General features: G+C 43.7%; 2 protein-coding genes across 2 annotated transcripts in view; both read right to left on the bottom strand.

Annotated features, from left to right (window-relative positions):
* The window catches only part of LOC139055672 (uncharacterized), a 142,942-nt gene that overhangs the window by 113,360 nt on the left and 13,014 nt on the right, over window positions 1-16,568 (bottom strand). The window lies entirely within an intron of this gene.
* On the bottom strand, window positions 2,079-6,415 carry LOC139055902 (uncharacterized). The gene is made up of 4 exons (XM_070533536.1): window positions 6,151-6,415; window positions 5,717-5,896; window positions 5,200-5,395; window positions 2,079-4,891 (listed from the first exon to the last, which is right to left on the bottom strand). Exons 1-4 carry the CDS (start codon window positions 6,342-6,344, stop codon window positions 4,430-4,432), a joined length of 1,032 nt encoding a protein of 343 aa, XP_070389637.1. The 5' UTR covers window positions 6,345-6,415; the 3' UTR covers window positions 2,079-4,429.

Below are 16,568 nucleotides of genomic sequence, written 5' to 3'. Positions count from 1 at the left end.
TTATTTCAGAATTCTTGATTTTCGTGCTGCGTGAGCGTGACATACGTTATAATGATAGCCCAATTCCTAGGTCATTAGTGGCCATAGCGTCAGAAAACTAAAGGTAGCTCGCAGAACGTGCAATCATAAAGCAGCCAACTTGCGCTTATGACGAGACAATACCGAAAGCGATACCAAGAAAGAAAGAAAAAGACTTTCATTCTATTGATTTTTTTTCTCTTTGTCGGACATGCAGATACCAGTCGCTGAAAAAACTATGCCAAAAAGATGCCTGAATAGTGGTTTAAAAATGACTCGTGTTAGATTAGTGCCTTTACAAAGCACCAGGAGTCCGCTTTCGTTTTGATATCGGCTTTCTTTAGGGTTCTAAAGCAAAGCGTTTCAGTTAGTTTCTGATTTCGCAGATAACGGAATCTTAGAAATCATTTTATCTATGGAGCTCCTTCTGTATACTAAGTACCCTTAACATTACTGAAACTTTAATAATGCGTCCCACCAAAATGACTTGATCCTTGAAAAGTATTACGCTGGAATTTGTTAAAAGTGATAATGAAAGATAGAAACCCTTCCTGAGCGTCCCGTAATATATGAGAACACTATGAAAATATTTTCCAGAAATTGGAGGTTATCTTGTCCCTGAAAAATGATCGTAAATAATGCTGCTTTTACTTTCTTTATTCAAAACTCTGCGCACGCTGTGTACTTTTTTGCTAAGGATGCAATGCGGAAACTTTTTTTCGTATAACCCGATATAATCATCCTGTGACTGTTCACCAAATTTATCGTTTCTGGAGAACTGCGCAACACTACAGTCGCCAACATGTGCAACGTCATAAAAAAATGTCTGACTCAAGCTGTTCGTGACGTGAGGGAAGCTTTGCAGGAAGGAAACGCATGCGAGATGGATGGCGAATATCGTTCAAGGGCAAAAGCTTCAAAGAGCGCAATTTTTGCTTAGATTCAGAAATGGGCTGGTGTATACTTAAGCCGTTGCGCCATTTTTTTTACTCATGAAGAGTAAATTGTGATTGTATAGCAGCAATTTCTGATCTCATTCTTCTTTATGAGGTGTTTGCGGTACTATCTTTATTCCTTGTAGAGCACCAAACCAAGGACCTCCGCGTTTGCCTTTCAAGCGTTTTTTCCTTTTCTCTGGATATAGGCCTCGAGCTCTGGTCACGCGGCGCCACTGTACCGGTACATGCAGCGCCACATGCGGCCATCCTCGGAGATTTCAGGTTGGGGGCACTGCTGTTTACGGCCGCGCCGCGCACTGCGCTATGGGTGGAGATGGCGTTGACGAGTGATCGGCGTGTGTTGTTTTGCGGCTTTCTAAAGATAGAAAATATCGATGGCTACTTCAAGAAGAGCTGCTTACGCATGGGTGCGAGGTTGTACTATAGCAGGCACGTTTACGCAGTAAGAGAAGAATCGGTGAACGCAAGAGGCCCGTCGGACATCGTCGGCAAATGTGTCGCCCAGATGAAAAGCGTGGACTACGATGTGCGTCTTGAGGTGAACCGATCCTTTCTTCAAAAAAATAAATAAATAAATAAGTGCCTCAATATCGCTAACCGCTTCATTTTTTTTTCTTTTTTAGTTGTCAGAAAATTCCAGAAATATTTTGCACGCAAGCTGTACATGCAAAGCTGGCTGTGGAGGCTGGTGCAAGCACGCCGCGGCCATGGCGATATTCGTAAATGAATACGAATATACATCGTGCACGGATGTTCCATGCGCATGGAAGAAACCATCATCGCGTCCCAACGTCGATGTCAAAAAATCAATCAAGGAAGTCTTTTCCCGTACGGGAAGTTCGTTTTTTATTTTTTTTGTGTGTGTGATGCGACTTTCCCGCTGATTGACGCAATCAATTTTGCAAGTCGACCTTCGCGAAAACCAATTCTGCAGATGGTGAACCCTGCAGCTCTTTTCTCGCAGTTTGCAGGTGTAAATTGTGCCATTAAGGAGCTTGAGGAGCGCAGGGACATGATCCAGGTGCCGTCGACGGCACATCTAGCAGACGACAGCTTCGACCGAGAGTTGCTAAAAAAAAACTGGATACGGAGGGCAGCATACACAGTGCGCTAAGGGTCACTTCGACCTCTCCTTTTATTCTGAAAAGTCAAAACATGGTCTCAAAGATGTCTATCCCTGGAAAAGATTTCTACAAACAATTCGTCAAAAAAACATTGATCAAATATTAGAGATTGCCGAAATCACCAAGGGCCAGGCTGCCGTAAGGAGGTTTGATTTTTTATTAACATACACTTCATTATTATTCTTTATTAAGATATCCAGCCACAGTGGTATCCAGCAGGTAATGCAGACAAAATGCAATCTACACCCCTGTTTCCGATCTGATGAGAAAACTGTGCCAAGCTATTTCAAATGTTTGACAACAGGGTAAAAAATGCAGCTGCAGTCATACAGAAGACCAAATATTCACAAAATGCAGAATAGGTGTTGTGTACCGGCTTCCGTTAACCTGTGGCAACGTGTGCATAGGACAAACCGGTCAGTGCATAAACACCCGTCTAAAAGAACATGAGCATTCTCTCAGTAAAGAAAACTATTCGCACTTGTCAAACCACTGTAATCTATGTCATTATGATCTGGTATTTTTCGACACCGACATTTTGTTTTCGGATAAAAACAAACACATGAAAGAAGCATTTCATATCCAAATGTGTGCTGAAAAATGCGTAAGCCAAACATCAGTTGCAATCACTGACAAAGAATTTGCTTTTTTAAATACAGGTTGAACCTTTTTAATCTGTTTCTGTTTATACTGACGACTCTTGTTGCACATGCTCAGTGCTGACAGCTGGGGTATTTATGTTCTGTGTCTTTCCGAAAATAATACAGTTGTGAGTAAGCGCTCGTGGGTCCCCATTTCACTGTGCCCTTTCCAATTGTGCGCGCTAAATATTTCACTAAGAAATATCTGTACGAGTTCCACACAAGGCCATTGGTAGTTTGCTAGTGATCTGCCTAGTGTTGCCTACAAGCCACAAACCTGTTGCTTATATAGTTGACTTTTTTTCCTTTTCCATTACATATTCTTATGCTTTGTCTGCAAGCGTGAGTGCAAAGACAATAAATGTGAAACAAGCTTGGTGTTATTACAGCAGAGTGCAAATGATGCAGCTTGCATTCACTGAGTTCCACTTTAGCGAAATTATATCAAAAGGAACCTCATTAAAAGTACTGTACACAGCGCCATGTGCACTCTGTTAAGTCAAATTTTGTTATTTTACACACAACATAGATGAACATGTTGCAGCTGCTTTTTTTAACTTTTCAACTCTAAAGCATGGTTACTGAAGCTCTGTTTGAGCTATGAGACACCATGGTAGAGGGCTCTGCATTAATTTTCGCTGCCTGGGTCTTATAATGTGCATTAAATTCACATACAGAGGTCTTTTGCATTTCTGCCCAAGGCTACAGCTTGTTCCATTGTTAATACCAAGGTGAAAATCCTCAAACTCAACACAGTTCCTATAAAATCTGTACACAAGAAGAATGATGGGCCTAGCTCTCACAATTAGGTACTCCTTGCAATACACACCTGAGGTCACATGCAAAGGTTCCCTACATGATAAATGCTGGTAAAACGACTAATGCTGTCCTGAATTGCCTTCAAATGCATATAATACAACAGTGAAGGCGAACCTTTTCACGCCAGTTTCAATTTGAAGGAGTAAATCTTCGTGAAATTTCTTAATTTATTGTAGCATGTACATTAACATATAATATAGGCTGACAGGGTGAGAAGGTTCATTTCCTAATTCGGAATGAATAGCACCATGTTCTACGGCATTTGTCTTAAGATTGCTCAAGCTTTTGTGTGTTTATAATTGGCGGTTGCAGATTCACCAGGATGCAACACATTCGCATGATATCACTCATATAAGGAATGAGATCATTAGATACTCGAAAATTAAGAATATTAAACAATTTTATTCGCTGGATAGCTCTTTCAACATGGATGCGTACCTGAGCAATGTGGTAAGTTTGCTGGAGCTCATCATATGTAAATTGCATATTTCCTTTAGAGAAAGGGGGCAAGACAACAATGCCCTTGTTTCCTTCCGCTGGTGCTTTTATGCCTGGAAAACCTTTGTCGGCTAACACAACATCACCTGGCTCAATTCGATTGAGAAAGCCTGATTCTAGAGTTATGTGCGTGTCTGAAGCTCGACCTCCATAAGCCTTTGATACAAAGGTCACTGCACCATTGGGCAAGATTCCAATTAAAAACTTCAATGTGTAGCATCCCTTGTAGTGTGAAAAAAGAGCTCGACGCTGTTCTACAGTAGGTGGCTCTTCCGTTCTCACTTCAGTGCAGTCTATAATAAAACGACAGTTAGGGTAGTGTACCTTAAAGCATGCTGGCATAGTTGCCTTGACAGCAGCTTGCGGCGGTTCAGGAATGAAGTGTTGCATTGAGTAAAGAAGATTCCTCAAAACGAAAAAAAAAGATGCGGCTAACAGTTGTACGATGCAGGCCAAAAAGTACAGCTATACTTGCAAATGAAATGCCAAGTTTCATCTTCATTAGGAAGATCACCATCTTTTGAGGGATAGGGACATCAACAGACCTCACGACTACAGATGAAAATAAAGACATTAGCATGGCAAACACATTTGCACTGACTCCACATAGTTCTGTGAATGCATCTTTCCTTTCGCAAAGAGAGCTGTATCCAAGGAAAACGCAGCTTCGCTCTTCTGGCCCAGTGGCGGTTGACCTCACTGCAGGTTCTGCTTGCACGCTGCTGTCTCTAGTTTCAATATGAGACACTTGTGTCGATGCATCACACTGTGACACCACAGAAAGAAACAAGCTACATGGCCCCTGGAATGAACTGTTCTCTGTCTGAGTCATCTGAAAAATTCAATATTAACATATATTATTGTCACACCTTATTGTTGTGTTGCCATGAAAATGATCAAACAGACCAAAATATAGGCATTGTATGTTGTCTGGAACAGTATACAAGTCATGGACAAAAATCTTTGAACCTATCTGTATAAGTATCAGCTAGTTAGGTACAGAAAAATATATTTTGTAGAACAGAAAATAGCAACAGAATGTAATCAGCACAACAGTTAATGTTAGCCCATAAGATTTCAAGATGCGCCTGCTTGGAACACAAACCGACTGTGTACTGTGTAAAAAAACGAGAGTCTTACCACGGACGCAAACTTGTTGCATTCTTCCGACGCGGATGTGCCCTGTGCCGAGTCAGGACTGAAGCAAACGGTGGCTTCCAAGTCTGACATTTCGTTGCGTTCTTCCAGTGCCGCTGTGTCGTCCTCTGAATTCAAGGAGACGGCAGTTTGACACGTTGGAGCAATGACTGGTCGCAGCGCGCTCCGTCGCTGAATCCTAGAAGAACGAGACAGAAAGCATGAGTGTTACTGCGTAAGAAGGTGCCCGAATGCACCATCGGGGCAAAACTACGAAGTTTCACTTTCAAGGTTCCACCAAGTGTTTCAAAACTTGTACTCAGAAGACTTCCCTTACGTAGTACTGCCCATGATTGGTCGTCGGCGCTGCGACTTCACCTTTATCATGCCGATTATTTTCACGTGTTGCGGGCGCCCGCGCGCCGGCCGAACGCTCACGTAGTTTTCCAAACAATGATTCCGAACTTCCGATAATCATGCTACACTAGTAAAAGTCGGCACGAAACTATTCTCTACTTACCTTTCAAATCTTCCCAGTTTTGTCTGGGGCAAGGCGGCATCACTCTTTTTGTAGCAAGGTGGAAATATTGTTGGAATGTACGCTGGGTGCTGAGCGATGTTGCTTCTCTCGTTTCCCACGAAGTGAGCACTGCATATTCGCGTTTCATTCCTTTTCGGTTGCCACAGCTCTCCCTCTGAGCTGTTAGAAAGCAAGAAGATAACGTGTCTGAATACATAAGGCGCACAGACTGGCATTATAAAGGCAAAAGGCGCAGCCCATCAGAAACAGGTCAAAAGAACACAGACGACACACACATTTGGCGCTTTGGTGTGTGTTGTCTGTGTTCTTTTGTTCTGTTTTTGATGCGCAACTACTTTGCCTCCATCATGATATGCCAAGAAGCCCAATGTGCAACATTAAACTGGCATCAATCGATAGTAAGGCATGTTTACCTTGCTCGGCGGACAGCTGCGATCCACCTCTGTCTTCTTTCAGTCTCATACGATTTCCAAGGAAAACGGTAGAATTTGATCGGCGGCAATTTTCCAGCAGTGTTCCTGTAGCTGTTGTGACAGCCATAAACGCAGCAATACGGCGAATTGTCTTTCCTGGACCCGGTTTTCACAACCACGCGACGAGGCGCCATGCTCCCCTACGTTGTCAACGCGTCCACTTCGCATTCACCCCCAACCTATAATCGCCGTTACCCGCGACAGAGGGCGCTACGTGCGCGGCTTGAAGCTGCAGTGCACGAGGCCTATAGGTGTGCTTACGAATTAGGATACGCGACACTGAGACCTGCGGGTTTAGGGTAGCATTTTTGGAGAATAAATGTTTCGATCCACTGACGCCCTTAACCCTCATTCTTTGCTTTTGCTGGTAAAATCTACGAAGCAGACACGATACGTTCAAACCTCCGCTTTCTCGTGTCCCAAAGAGTCTGTGGCTCTTTCCTTTCTTTTTCTTCTGCCGCAGATTTTAGCTCACCATACTTACATAATTTGGTAGTTTGGTTTCTTTTATTTTTTTGCGAGGTTCAGACCTCACACGAAGTGATTTTACCACCATCTTCTCGGTACCAATTCTGGTTTTCTTTATTCTTTTAGCAATTTCATACTGTCCGACGTACGGCCGCGTCTTTGCTCTTGCGTCAACTCTCGAATCCCTTCGCACAAACATGAAAATCCTCTTCTGCGCGCAACCTGTTTTCCGTGACACATCGTGGACGAAGTGGAATTGCCCCGGCCGCCAACGGAGCGCGCTAACAAGACGGCAGAAGGTGCGCAGTGGAACGGACGGTCCTCGAGAGACCGTCCTCAGGCCAGGATCTACGGAATCTCGTTGTAACATTCTTTTTCTATTTGGCATAACCCGCCGTGGTTGCTCAGTGGCTATGGTGTTGGGCTGCTGAGCACGAGGTCGCGGGATCGAATCCCGGCCACGGCGGCCGCATTTCGATGGGGGCGAAATGCGAAAACACCCGTGTGCTTAGATTTAGGTGCACGTTAAAGAACCCCAGGTGGTCCAAATTTCCGGAGTCCTCCACTACGGCGTGCCTCATAATCAGAAAGTGGTTTTGGCACGTAAAACCCCAAATATTATTATTATTATTTGGCATAGGACTCTTATACACGTTGATGGCTGGAGCAGCGTACGCCATGCGTCAGCCTATAGGCGAGGCAAGACGAGCTTGAATGCGCTGTGCGTCTTCTCCCATGGGCTCAAGAAAGAACGGCAAACGAACTCCTTGATATGGTCACCCGAACAGCGGACGCTGCTTATTTCACTGCGGGATCGACTGCGAGGCACATTGGTATCGGGCTTCTTTATTATGATGCAGCGGCTGAGAGCTCGCTATACTGTAGATTCTGTTGGGGTCTCATCGCTTCAATACTCCACCATGTTTCTCAGGTATAATGTCTGCATAACGCCCTGCCGAAAAAGAAATCACAATCTGTGAGTTGCGCAAGCCTCAAACGATGAAAACGTTACTCAAGAATATATATTCTGGAGCTTGCTGTGTATATCATCTGTGCCACACATTTATTGCTTTAATGGTAACCATGGTTGACAAAGAATGCAAAACCGCCGAATTATTTCGAAACAGATTAATATTGTGCGACAGTGGTGAGCCGCAGGTCAAAATTTGTTTAAATTCTATATATTACCTTTTTTATGATGTTCTCCCGATCCATAGAAATATTATTGCAGTTAGCCCCCCCCCCCCCATTCACGAACAACATATAATAGTGTAGACGTAGTCAACAGTGCCACATGTAATTAAAATTATGCTGTTTTAGTTAATGGGCTTTGCGCTGAAGATAATTGCTACAAGTATAAAACCATTCAGATGTATTTGCAAAGACACATTACGTTTACAGAGGTGGAAGAGGGTCCAGCCAGGTCGCGTTGTCTTTTCGTGTCTTCAGAGCCATTGTAGTTCAATCTTTACCTCATCGGAAGAACATACAGCAAGGAATACAAAGGATAAATGGAGGTTAGCTTTAAAACGAACAAGGCATTAGATTTATATAATCAGAACTATTGCTTAAATGTCAATAAGGGGGCGTAAACAAGAGTAACAATTACAATTAACCTTCTGAAAGCGTCCAAACACCTCTCGGCCAAGGCTCAGAACTGGGTGTTTGGCACGGCTGGCCAAAAATACTTTGCAATTGTATCATGATACGATACAAGATACTTCCGCAATTACTGTATCCGATACGATACTTTCCATTAGTATCTTAATATACTTCGTTATATTTGCATTTTTTTATTATTGATCTATATAATGTGGCTATATAATATAGTGCATAAAATATGCAAGAAATGTTTGCTTGGATGTTTCTTCACTCCAACCAAGCTTGTTTCATTTGAATGAAATGTTTGTCAGTATTTCAAAATTGACGCGACTCGCTGCTAGACTTGCTGACCAACTAGCCGGTCACCATCTAATTACTAGAACAGCAATAAAAAGCCTCTGCACGATAGCACAAAATATTTTACAGCGCAGCCGCGTGCCTCTAGACCCAATGCATCTAGAGTGTCTGTGGGCAAAGATGTGGGCTCATCCCGGAGATAGTGCAACACCGGGCTGACCCATGGTGTAGGTGAAGCAGGCTTCAAGCACTGCACCCTAATGCTGAACCCTAAGGCTTCCTAAGGCACCCTAAGCACTGTACCCTAAGGCTTCAAGCACTTCAAGAACCCTAATAATAATAACAATAAACAGTAACTGATACAAATCAATCAGGATGCATTCTTCCAAGTCGATAGGTGTACTGGAATCGTTTGTGAACCGCACATGGACTAATGAGCAGGAGGCATTGCCATATGCGCAAAGACCCAAATATATGTACAACCATAAACCCTTCACTCGCAAGAGGACAAGTCCAACTACTGTGGGGATGTCTGTACCGCACAAACCAAAGAGATAATTGTGATATCTAGTGTCCCAGCACACCCAAGTCTGATGTCGAGAAGTTCACGAGCCACCGCAAGCTAAGTACGAGAAAGCGGACGAATCGTACATGCCGGCACCACCCTCTTCAGCCGGTAATCGGTATTCAGTGCATTGGCTCGGCCCCATCCGATCCCTCTCCACTTGAGCATGCTCCTCGCCTCTTCAGAGCGGATTAGATAACTCAAGCCGCTCAGTGCAGGCAATGTTATTCGTTTTTCAAGCAAACAAAAGTGACCTCCTATGAACGAGGGGAGGATTTGATTGGCTTGTTCAGACAACCCTGCGAGTGACCACCCGATGCTTGCTACGGTGGTTACGCGAATTTGACGTCAGGAGATTGGAATAAAAACATATGGGAATAGCTTTACGTTAGACGGCCCCTAGTCACTCAGCTACTCAGCAACGAGCTTGTATAGATTTAACTTTGGCCAAGATTCTGTTTAAGATTTCAACCGAACCAATCAGTTTATATCATAGTAATGACAAAACTGTAATCACTATCAATACCAAATGCTGAAAATATATATAGCTACCGTTGTCTAACCGTGTGTGGTGTGAAACGCCTTTTTGTGACGGATTATGTATGCAGAGAGCACATAAAGCCACAATGACCTTTCGTATTATGCTTATATGCTGGCGTAAAGCGTTCGTTAGCGACATATTCATTAACGCGCAACCTTTAAGATTTTTCTTCCACGTGAAAACTTGTGCAGCCCAAGAACGTTTTATACAAATTGTAATGGTACAAAGCGTCGCAGGATGCCGCCGCTGTTAACAATTCTGGCACTCATAGCCCCGATTACTTAGTGATTTGTAACAGTAAGAAATTTAAGGGCGAGTTAAAAGACACAAAATATATCTAAGTAAAATAGAAAGGCAGTTCCGTATTGCACAATCACTTTGAATACATAGAAACACGATACATGCGGCACCACTAATAGCTATGGTATTTAAGCATGAAGTATTACGAACTTACTTGATAAGGTCAGACAATAAAATATTTAGTACGTGTTGAAAATAGCTTAAAATGGCTTAAGTGGACGCTCATGTGAAAAACGGAGTATTTGGCAATATAATATTTTCCGAATCCCCTTCCTCAGATGCAGCATACTTCGTAGCAAAGCACCACGCACGACAAAGTTGGATAACGACACTAAAGCGGCATCAGAATTTGCATGAAAGACGCCGCACGTATTGGCGCACGCAGCAAACTGCTAGTGGCTACGAACAAGTTTCATGGCAGCCGTGCAATTAAACACAAAATAATCAAGAAAACAAAGGATCGGTTGCGCGCACACGTTCGCGTGCTTGTTTTTGTAGAGACGGCGCGAGTGCCAGCACGTGACCCTGCTCTGGCGGAAAGAAAAGAGAAAGTCGTTGCCTTTGTTTTATTCAGGGAGCTTAGTGGCAGCAGTATCAGCTTCGAGAAGCGGAGTTGAGCCAGCGTTTATAGTTTCGCACGGTGATGTTGCGATAGCCTGTATCTTGTATCTTCATATACACATTACATTCTTTCATATATCGGAAATACAGATACTGATACAAATACAAGATACCCAAATAGTATTTGAGATTGTATGTAAAATACCTGTATTTTTGATACTTGCTGCCCACAAGCACAATGGAGTTCTTGATCGAACAAACGGGGCACAAGATTTCTGAATCACTAAGCTCCAGTTATTCATTAGGAATGACTCGCTTTTATTGCGATCAAAATTATATGCACACTCCAGGTGCATTTTTGCTTTCGTCGCCGCTGTTGCCGTCATGCTCCGTATAAAGCCCAAGGGCGATAAAACACTTGTATGCTGTATGTGCGAGCGAAAGTGCGCGAAGAAAGCCGAGGGTGAAATTGTGACATTCTAGGTAGCCCGTATAGGAATTTATCTCAAGTTATTACTTGCCGACTGTTACCATGTTCGCATTTCTTAAAGACAGAACTGTAGTACTCCACTTATCTCCTTCGATGAACACGATACTGCACCTGTAATGACCCAGTGTCGTTCCCTCGCTAATATCATTGCGATGGTACTCCAGATAACTGAAACAAGTTATTACACATGTGCACGCTGCACAGTGTTCCGGGCACCCAGTTCTAAGCTGTTTTACATGTATATGTCTAATAATCTGTCACCGTCATTTTAGCATCAAATGTGCTTCGCACTAGCTTCCTTCACTTTCCTTAGAAATGAGAAAACATTCGATTTAGATACGATATTCCGAGACTTTATTTCGCATATTCATATTCGATTCAATTGGAAAATTTCACTTTTCCAATAAGCCTAATCAGAAAGTAACAACAGGCCTGTGTGGCACACCCCGCATAATGAATCTGTAAGCAGGAGGAGCGGCTCCGTAGGAGCTGCATTTTTGGGCACCACGCACTACAAGGTCTTCGCGGAAAGGTCGCTTTGCATCGTTTTCGCGAGAACGACCTGAACTGTCCGCCCGGCTTCGGCGATGAGCTGCGCCTTGTGCGATGGTTTCTCCTCTTCTATGCACAGCGGCCTACTGAGCACGACGTTGCCTAGTTGCAGCCGCGCCTAGCTCTACAATTCGCTTCTTCAGCAGCCATTCGTACCTTGCGAGGAGGCACCATAGCGTGTACCGAAGAGCAAGCATAGGCTTTGAGACGTGTCACTTCCCTTGGCCCGTGAGACTATACGATGCTTTTGATGATCATGGATGTTGTTATTTATTCCCATTCCCTTTGAAATGGGACGGTGGCGAGTAGTCAACTAGCCTGCTTGATTTAACTAGGTCCAGCTACATGCAACATACAACTGCTACATGTCGGCACACCTGGAGGAATACAACCAGACTGCAATGTGAAATTGCTAAGATGGACGTTATGCGGCACGCATGTCACATCGCGTGACAAATGTTATTATTATAAATGTTATTATTATTATAAATGTTAAATGCAATTATTATTATTATTATTATTATTTATTGGCGTTCGCTTTGTAATGCGGCAGCGACATTCACCGAGCCTGCTTGATTTAATCAGGTAAGCATACATGGTTTACAGCGTAGTTGTTTATGCTGAGGGTTCTATGTATTTTTCGTATGTGACAACAAAAATTATCGTCATCAGGAGTGGCACATACCCCACTAAGCCAGCAAAATGCAATGGTTCATCTGCCTCGTCCACAGGCTGAGTCTTGTAAGAAATTGTAACCATATCTTTGTTTCTATCCTTGTCTTCTGCAACCCCCCTTATGTAATACCCCGACAGGGCTCCATAAGGAAAAATAAATTATGATAATGATGATGATGACTACAAGCACTCAACGTAAAGCTGACGGTGCATACGTTCTTAGGAAGCACGCATACAACGTACGGAACAGCGTGCTTTTCAACAAATAACCAGCTAAAAACAAGCATCTTTGTTCATCAGCAATTGCTCATATCCCTCCGTAAGCAATCAAACATGCAATGCCTTATACCCCCGTAAGCAAGCCAAAAATGCAATATCTAAGACCCCCGTAAGGCAGAGGCTACAAGCGCTCAGCAAGCAAGGCTGCAAGCGCTCAAACAGCTTGGAAAAATAAGTGAACAGTCTTGGGTCCAAATAGAACTGCTATTACATATTAAGCTGATATGAACAGATACTACACTTTGGCCCACGTCGTTCGTGTCTACGTTCGCATTGCCCTCTCGTTGTCGGCATTCCAACCGCTTGTGTATCTACTTTCCTTTCTTCCGGCTCACTCGTGGTGGCAGTCCCGTCGAAACGTAACGCGTCTCTTGTTTTCTACGGTTAATCAAAGCGGCGGTCTTGTCGTAAACGCGAATGTATATAAAAACACAGTAAATGAGTTGGTACCTTTGCTCAAAATTCTATGTCACCTGTGTGTCGTGTGCTAAACAGCTTCGCTGGTCACTCACCTTTACAGAGTAAAATGGCTCATGAGGATTCATTCTAGCACTTTTCGTACTGATCTCCTGAATCTCCTTTTTCTTCCTCAAACATTCTCTATGTACCTTGTATCGCTACATGTGCTGCTGGTGCTGCTGATTAATAATGAAGATTTATTGGCATTTTCATTGAAAAAGTGGGCACGACAAATTCTCACCTAGCTTGCTACATGGCGTGCCATCTGGTGTAATAATGGGAAAGTGCAATGCACAGTGCGCACGTATCGATGCTATGCGGCGCGCATCTTGCATCGATTTATATGTGGCACGATTCGATGCTTATGATGATTTATTTGAATCCTGCTTGAAACGGGATGGTGACAAATAGTCACCTAGCCAGCTTTATTTAATAACAAGTGCACACTTGGCGCTGCCACTGCATATTATTGCACTAGGTGGCACGCCATATATCAGTTGCATTGGTAACGGTTGAAGGTAGATAAAGAAGGTCTGAGGAAGAAAAACAAGATTAGGGAAATGTATACACAACTGCTGGAATGAAAACATGTATGCGTTATTAAATAAAGCCAGGAGACTGTATTTCTGTCCGTCACGATGTACTTCACGCAGTTGATTGGTATCTCCCAGTCGGTACATAGCTGTTCTAATGACGCAGCAATATTCACAGCCATGTGACTCTCCGGCATATGGCGCGTGTTCAAAGTGAGCTTTTTTATGTCGAACTTCACCGTAATAAAATGACGCGTGAGGCTTACAAAATCCTCGTTGGCACGCTAAGTTCAGATATCACTCGTAAAAGCGAGAGTGCGTGTTCCGTGTTCAAGTGCTTTTCGCAGCTCGTGTCGCACCTTCGCTCTTGTGTCGTCCTGCAGGCGAGGGATGAGCACATGCGACAATATTGTTCGAGAAGGGAGACTGTAGCACAACTGTACTTTGACCAGTGGTTTGAACTGATGTGGTAGAAATCATGAATATATAAATAGCTGCCACATTCTGGTGAAGTGCGTTTTCTTTCTTCTGAGACAATGACTGCTGTCTTTGCTCAAGTATATCATCCAGTGTCGGTTGGTTCTTCAACGGAGCGTTTGCGGCGGCCTCTTTTTTGTACTCTTCCATCAACAAAGTGTGATGTTTCAAGTGATTTTGAGGAGTAGTGGTTGTTCCCGTTGGCATTTTTAGAACATGTTCGCACGCATTGCACCGAGCTGTCGACGGCGAGAGTTTTTTGTAGAACTGCCAAAAGAAACTTTTTCCGGCTTTCTTTTCTTGCGTGCACGGTGGATCGTCATCTGCAGTTGATGCCATTCTTGGAAAAAATGCTTTACCGAGGGCTGTATGAGTACTGAGTTAGTTGCAAATAGCGCAGTGGAGAAGTTAGCGCGGTTGGGGTTTGCCTCACGGAGCAGCAGCGCAGCGGGTTGCAGACAGCCGGCGATTACATTTGAAAGGCCGGAACACAAGGCGGGAGTTATCAATGGCGATGCAACGTTCTCCTCGGACATATATTTTTTCTTAAGTTCCAAACATCTATGAATTTTCCAGGTAACACTTTTGGGATACATATTTTTTGATCGCATATAGTTACAGAACCCTAAAGTATATCATATAACGTTATGAAAGAGCCATGGAATAAAGCTTGGTAAAAAGAAACTGAAACTGATCGTGTCTCACGGGTGTGGTTGCAGATACACTGAAACAGAGCATACAAATAATGAGGGGGTCATGCGAAGTTCTCAGGAAATAACCATGTTCTTAGGAGAATGCGGAGCAAGCATATAATTCGTTACTTGCTCAATTATTCCGCATGTCAGAATATCCGCCATTTCTACCGTTATTCGGCCCTCCTCGAATATTCGGGAATTTCCGAACATGCATTTATCGTATCGAATACGCTTCGAATAAGGAAAATATTCGATTTGTATTCAAAATTTTGAATATTCTCACACCCCTAATTGGGAGTGTTTCTGAGCCTATGAGACGGCTAAACACGAACATGGAAAATGTGATTACATTAGATAACCATGTAGCGATACGAGTGTATCTTCTCGCTACCTCTGTTGAGGACAGTTTCTTGCGGTTAGCAATTCTACGGTAAGTGTGGCATTGCGCGAATTTTGTGGCACTATTCTAGGGAGGTTGGAATCACCTTACATAAGCTTCCTGAGAGGAAACGATGTGGACGAGCACTGGCGCCCTTTCGTAACTGTCTCTGGATTTCCCCAAGGCATGGGCACCCTGGAAGGATGCCACAGATCCCAACAGACTATGCCACTGATTTTATTACTTATAAAGAGTAGTACAGGGTTACGTTGTCGATTCATGTCGACCGCACATATAAGTTTATACGCACTAATGTAGGGCCACCTGGAAGGAAATTACAATGGAATTGTCTTCCACTGGTGACAGATTCCCAAAGTGTTGGCTAGGATCCTGTTCACAAGCAAAACAAAACTACGGCAGGGTGTTTGCGTTGCTCCTGTATTGCTTGCTGACGAGGGCTTCCCTATGAAGCCGAAGATAATGAAACCAAATGCGTAGCCTGGCCCGGCCGGGTCACCTACACAGCAGCAATTGAAGTCATAGCGCTGGATTGACACTGACAAGAAAGTCGACAGGACGTCCGCTAACCATCAATTGAATTTTGTTTCAGAAAATCGTGGTATTTATACCAGCTCAAACGAGTGACAATCGTCGCACGCGCAGCCAAGCATGTTTCAGGCGGGTCATTTCCTTCCTGCTCAGAGAAATCGACGCAGCACTGACACAGTTTGCACCCTTCTTTTGTAGTCAAGCTTGCTCCTACAATCGCCCTCGTACCTTTATCAGCATTTCTAAACACGACTACACAATCATTAAGCAATGGTTTACACCGACAATCATCACAATGCACGCAGACGTGTCCATCTCGATAAGAGTTCAGTTTTTGCTTGTGTTCCCTTAGCCAGCCATTGAGGGATCTGCATGTCTGCCCTATGTACACTTTGCCGCACGAGAAAGGGAAGTGGTATGCAACTCATTGCGCGCAGTGCACAAACGGCGGCCGATGGTTCTCGCAGCCTCGGCTCATCTTTCTCTACGAATCGGTGGCCTTACATATGCTTGATAGCTTTTGTGGAGCATAAAATGCGACATCCACTTCCACTTTTTGGGCAACCTTCTTTAAACCAAGTGATACACTATGCACGTACGGTACAACCACTTTCTTTCTCCTTTCATGGTTGCGCACGTACTTACCACCCGGTTCAGCTAGATTTTTCAGCACATTTTCCGCCATTGGCAAAAGTACGTGAATAGGGTAGCCTGCTTCCAGCAGCCGCTCCTTCTGTCTCAGAAAACTCCCAGGCATCCGGTGGGGGCATGATTTTCGGAGTACATTAAAAAAACATAGGTTTGCGATTGCTCGCTTCACCAACTTTAAATGTGACGAGTCACGTGGAAACAGCATCTTTGTTTCCCTAGGGTGATATTCGCAACAGCAATTATTGGCAGTCAAATTGAATTTTACATTTAAAAACTGGACAGCAT

This window comes from Dermacentor albipictus, chromosome 2 (assembly GCF_038994185.2).
Source record: "Dermacentor albipictus isolate Rhodes 1998 colony chromosome 2, USDA_Dalb.pri_finalv2, whole genome shotgun sequence".
Lineage (NCBI taxonomy): Eukaryota > Metazoa > Arthropoda > Arachnida > Ixodida > Ixodidae > Dermacentor > Dermacentor albipictus.
The sequence above is the reverse complement of the archived record's forward strand: the minus strand, read 5'-3'. Positions and strand labels throughout refer to the sequence as shown.

Bases quoted from the DNA above. Each gene is read 5' to 3' on its own strand.
- LOC139055902 (XM_070533536.1), bottom strand. From the start codon at position 6,344: ATGGCGCCTCGTCGCGTGGTTGTGAAAACCGGGTCCAGGAAAGACAAT. The intron at 5,897-6,150 runs GTAAACATGCCT...GCTTTCTAACAG, and splicing joins GCAGCTGTCCGCCGAGCAAG to CTCAGAGGGAGAGCTGTGGC. The intron at 5,396-5,716 runs GTAAGTAGAGAA...TCGTTCTTCTAG, and splicing joins AAACTGGGAAGATTTGAAAG to GATTCAGCGACGGAGCGCGC.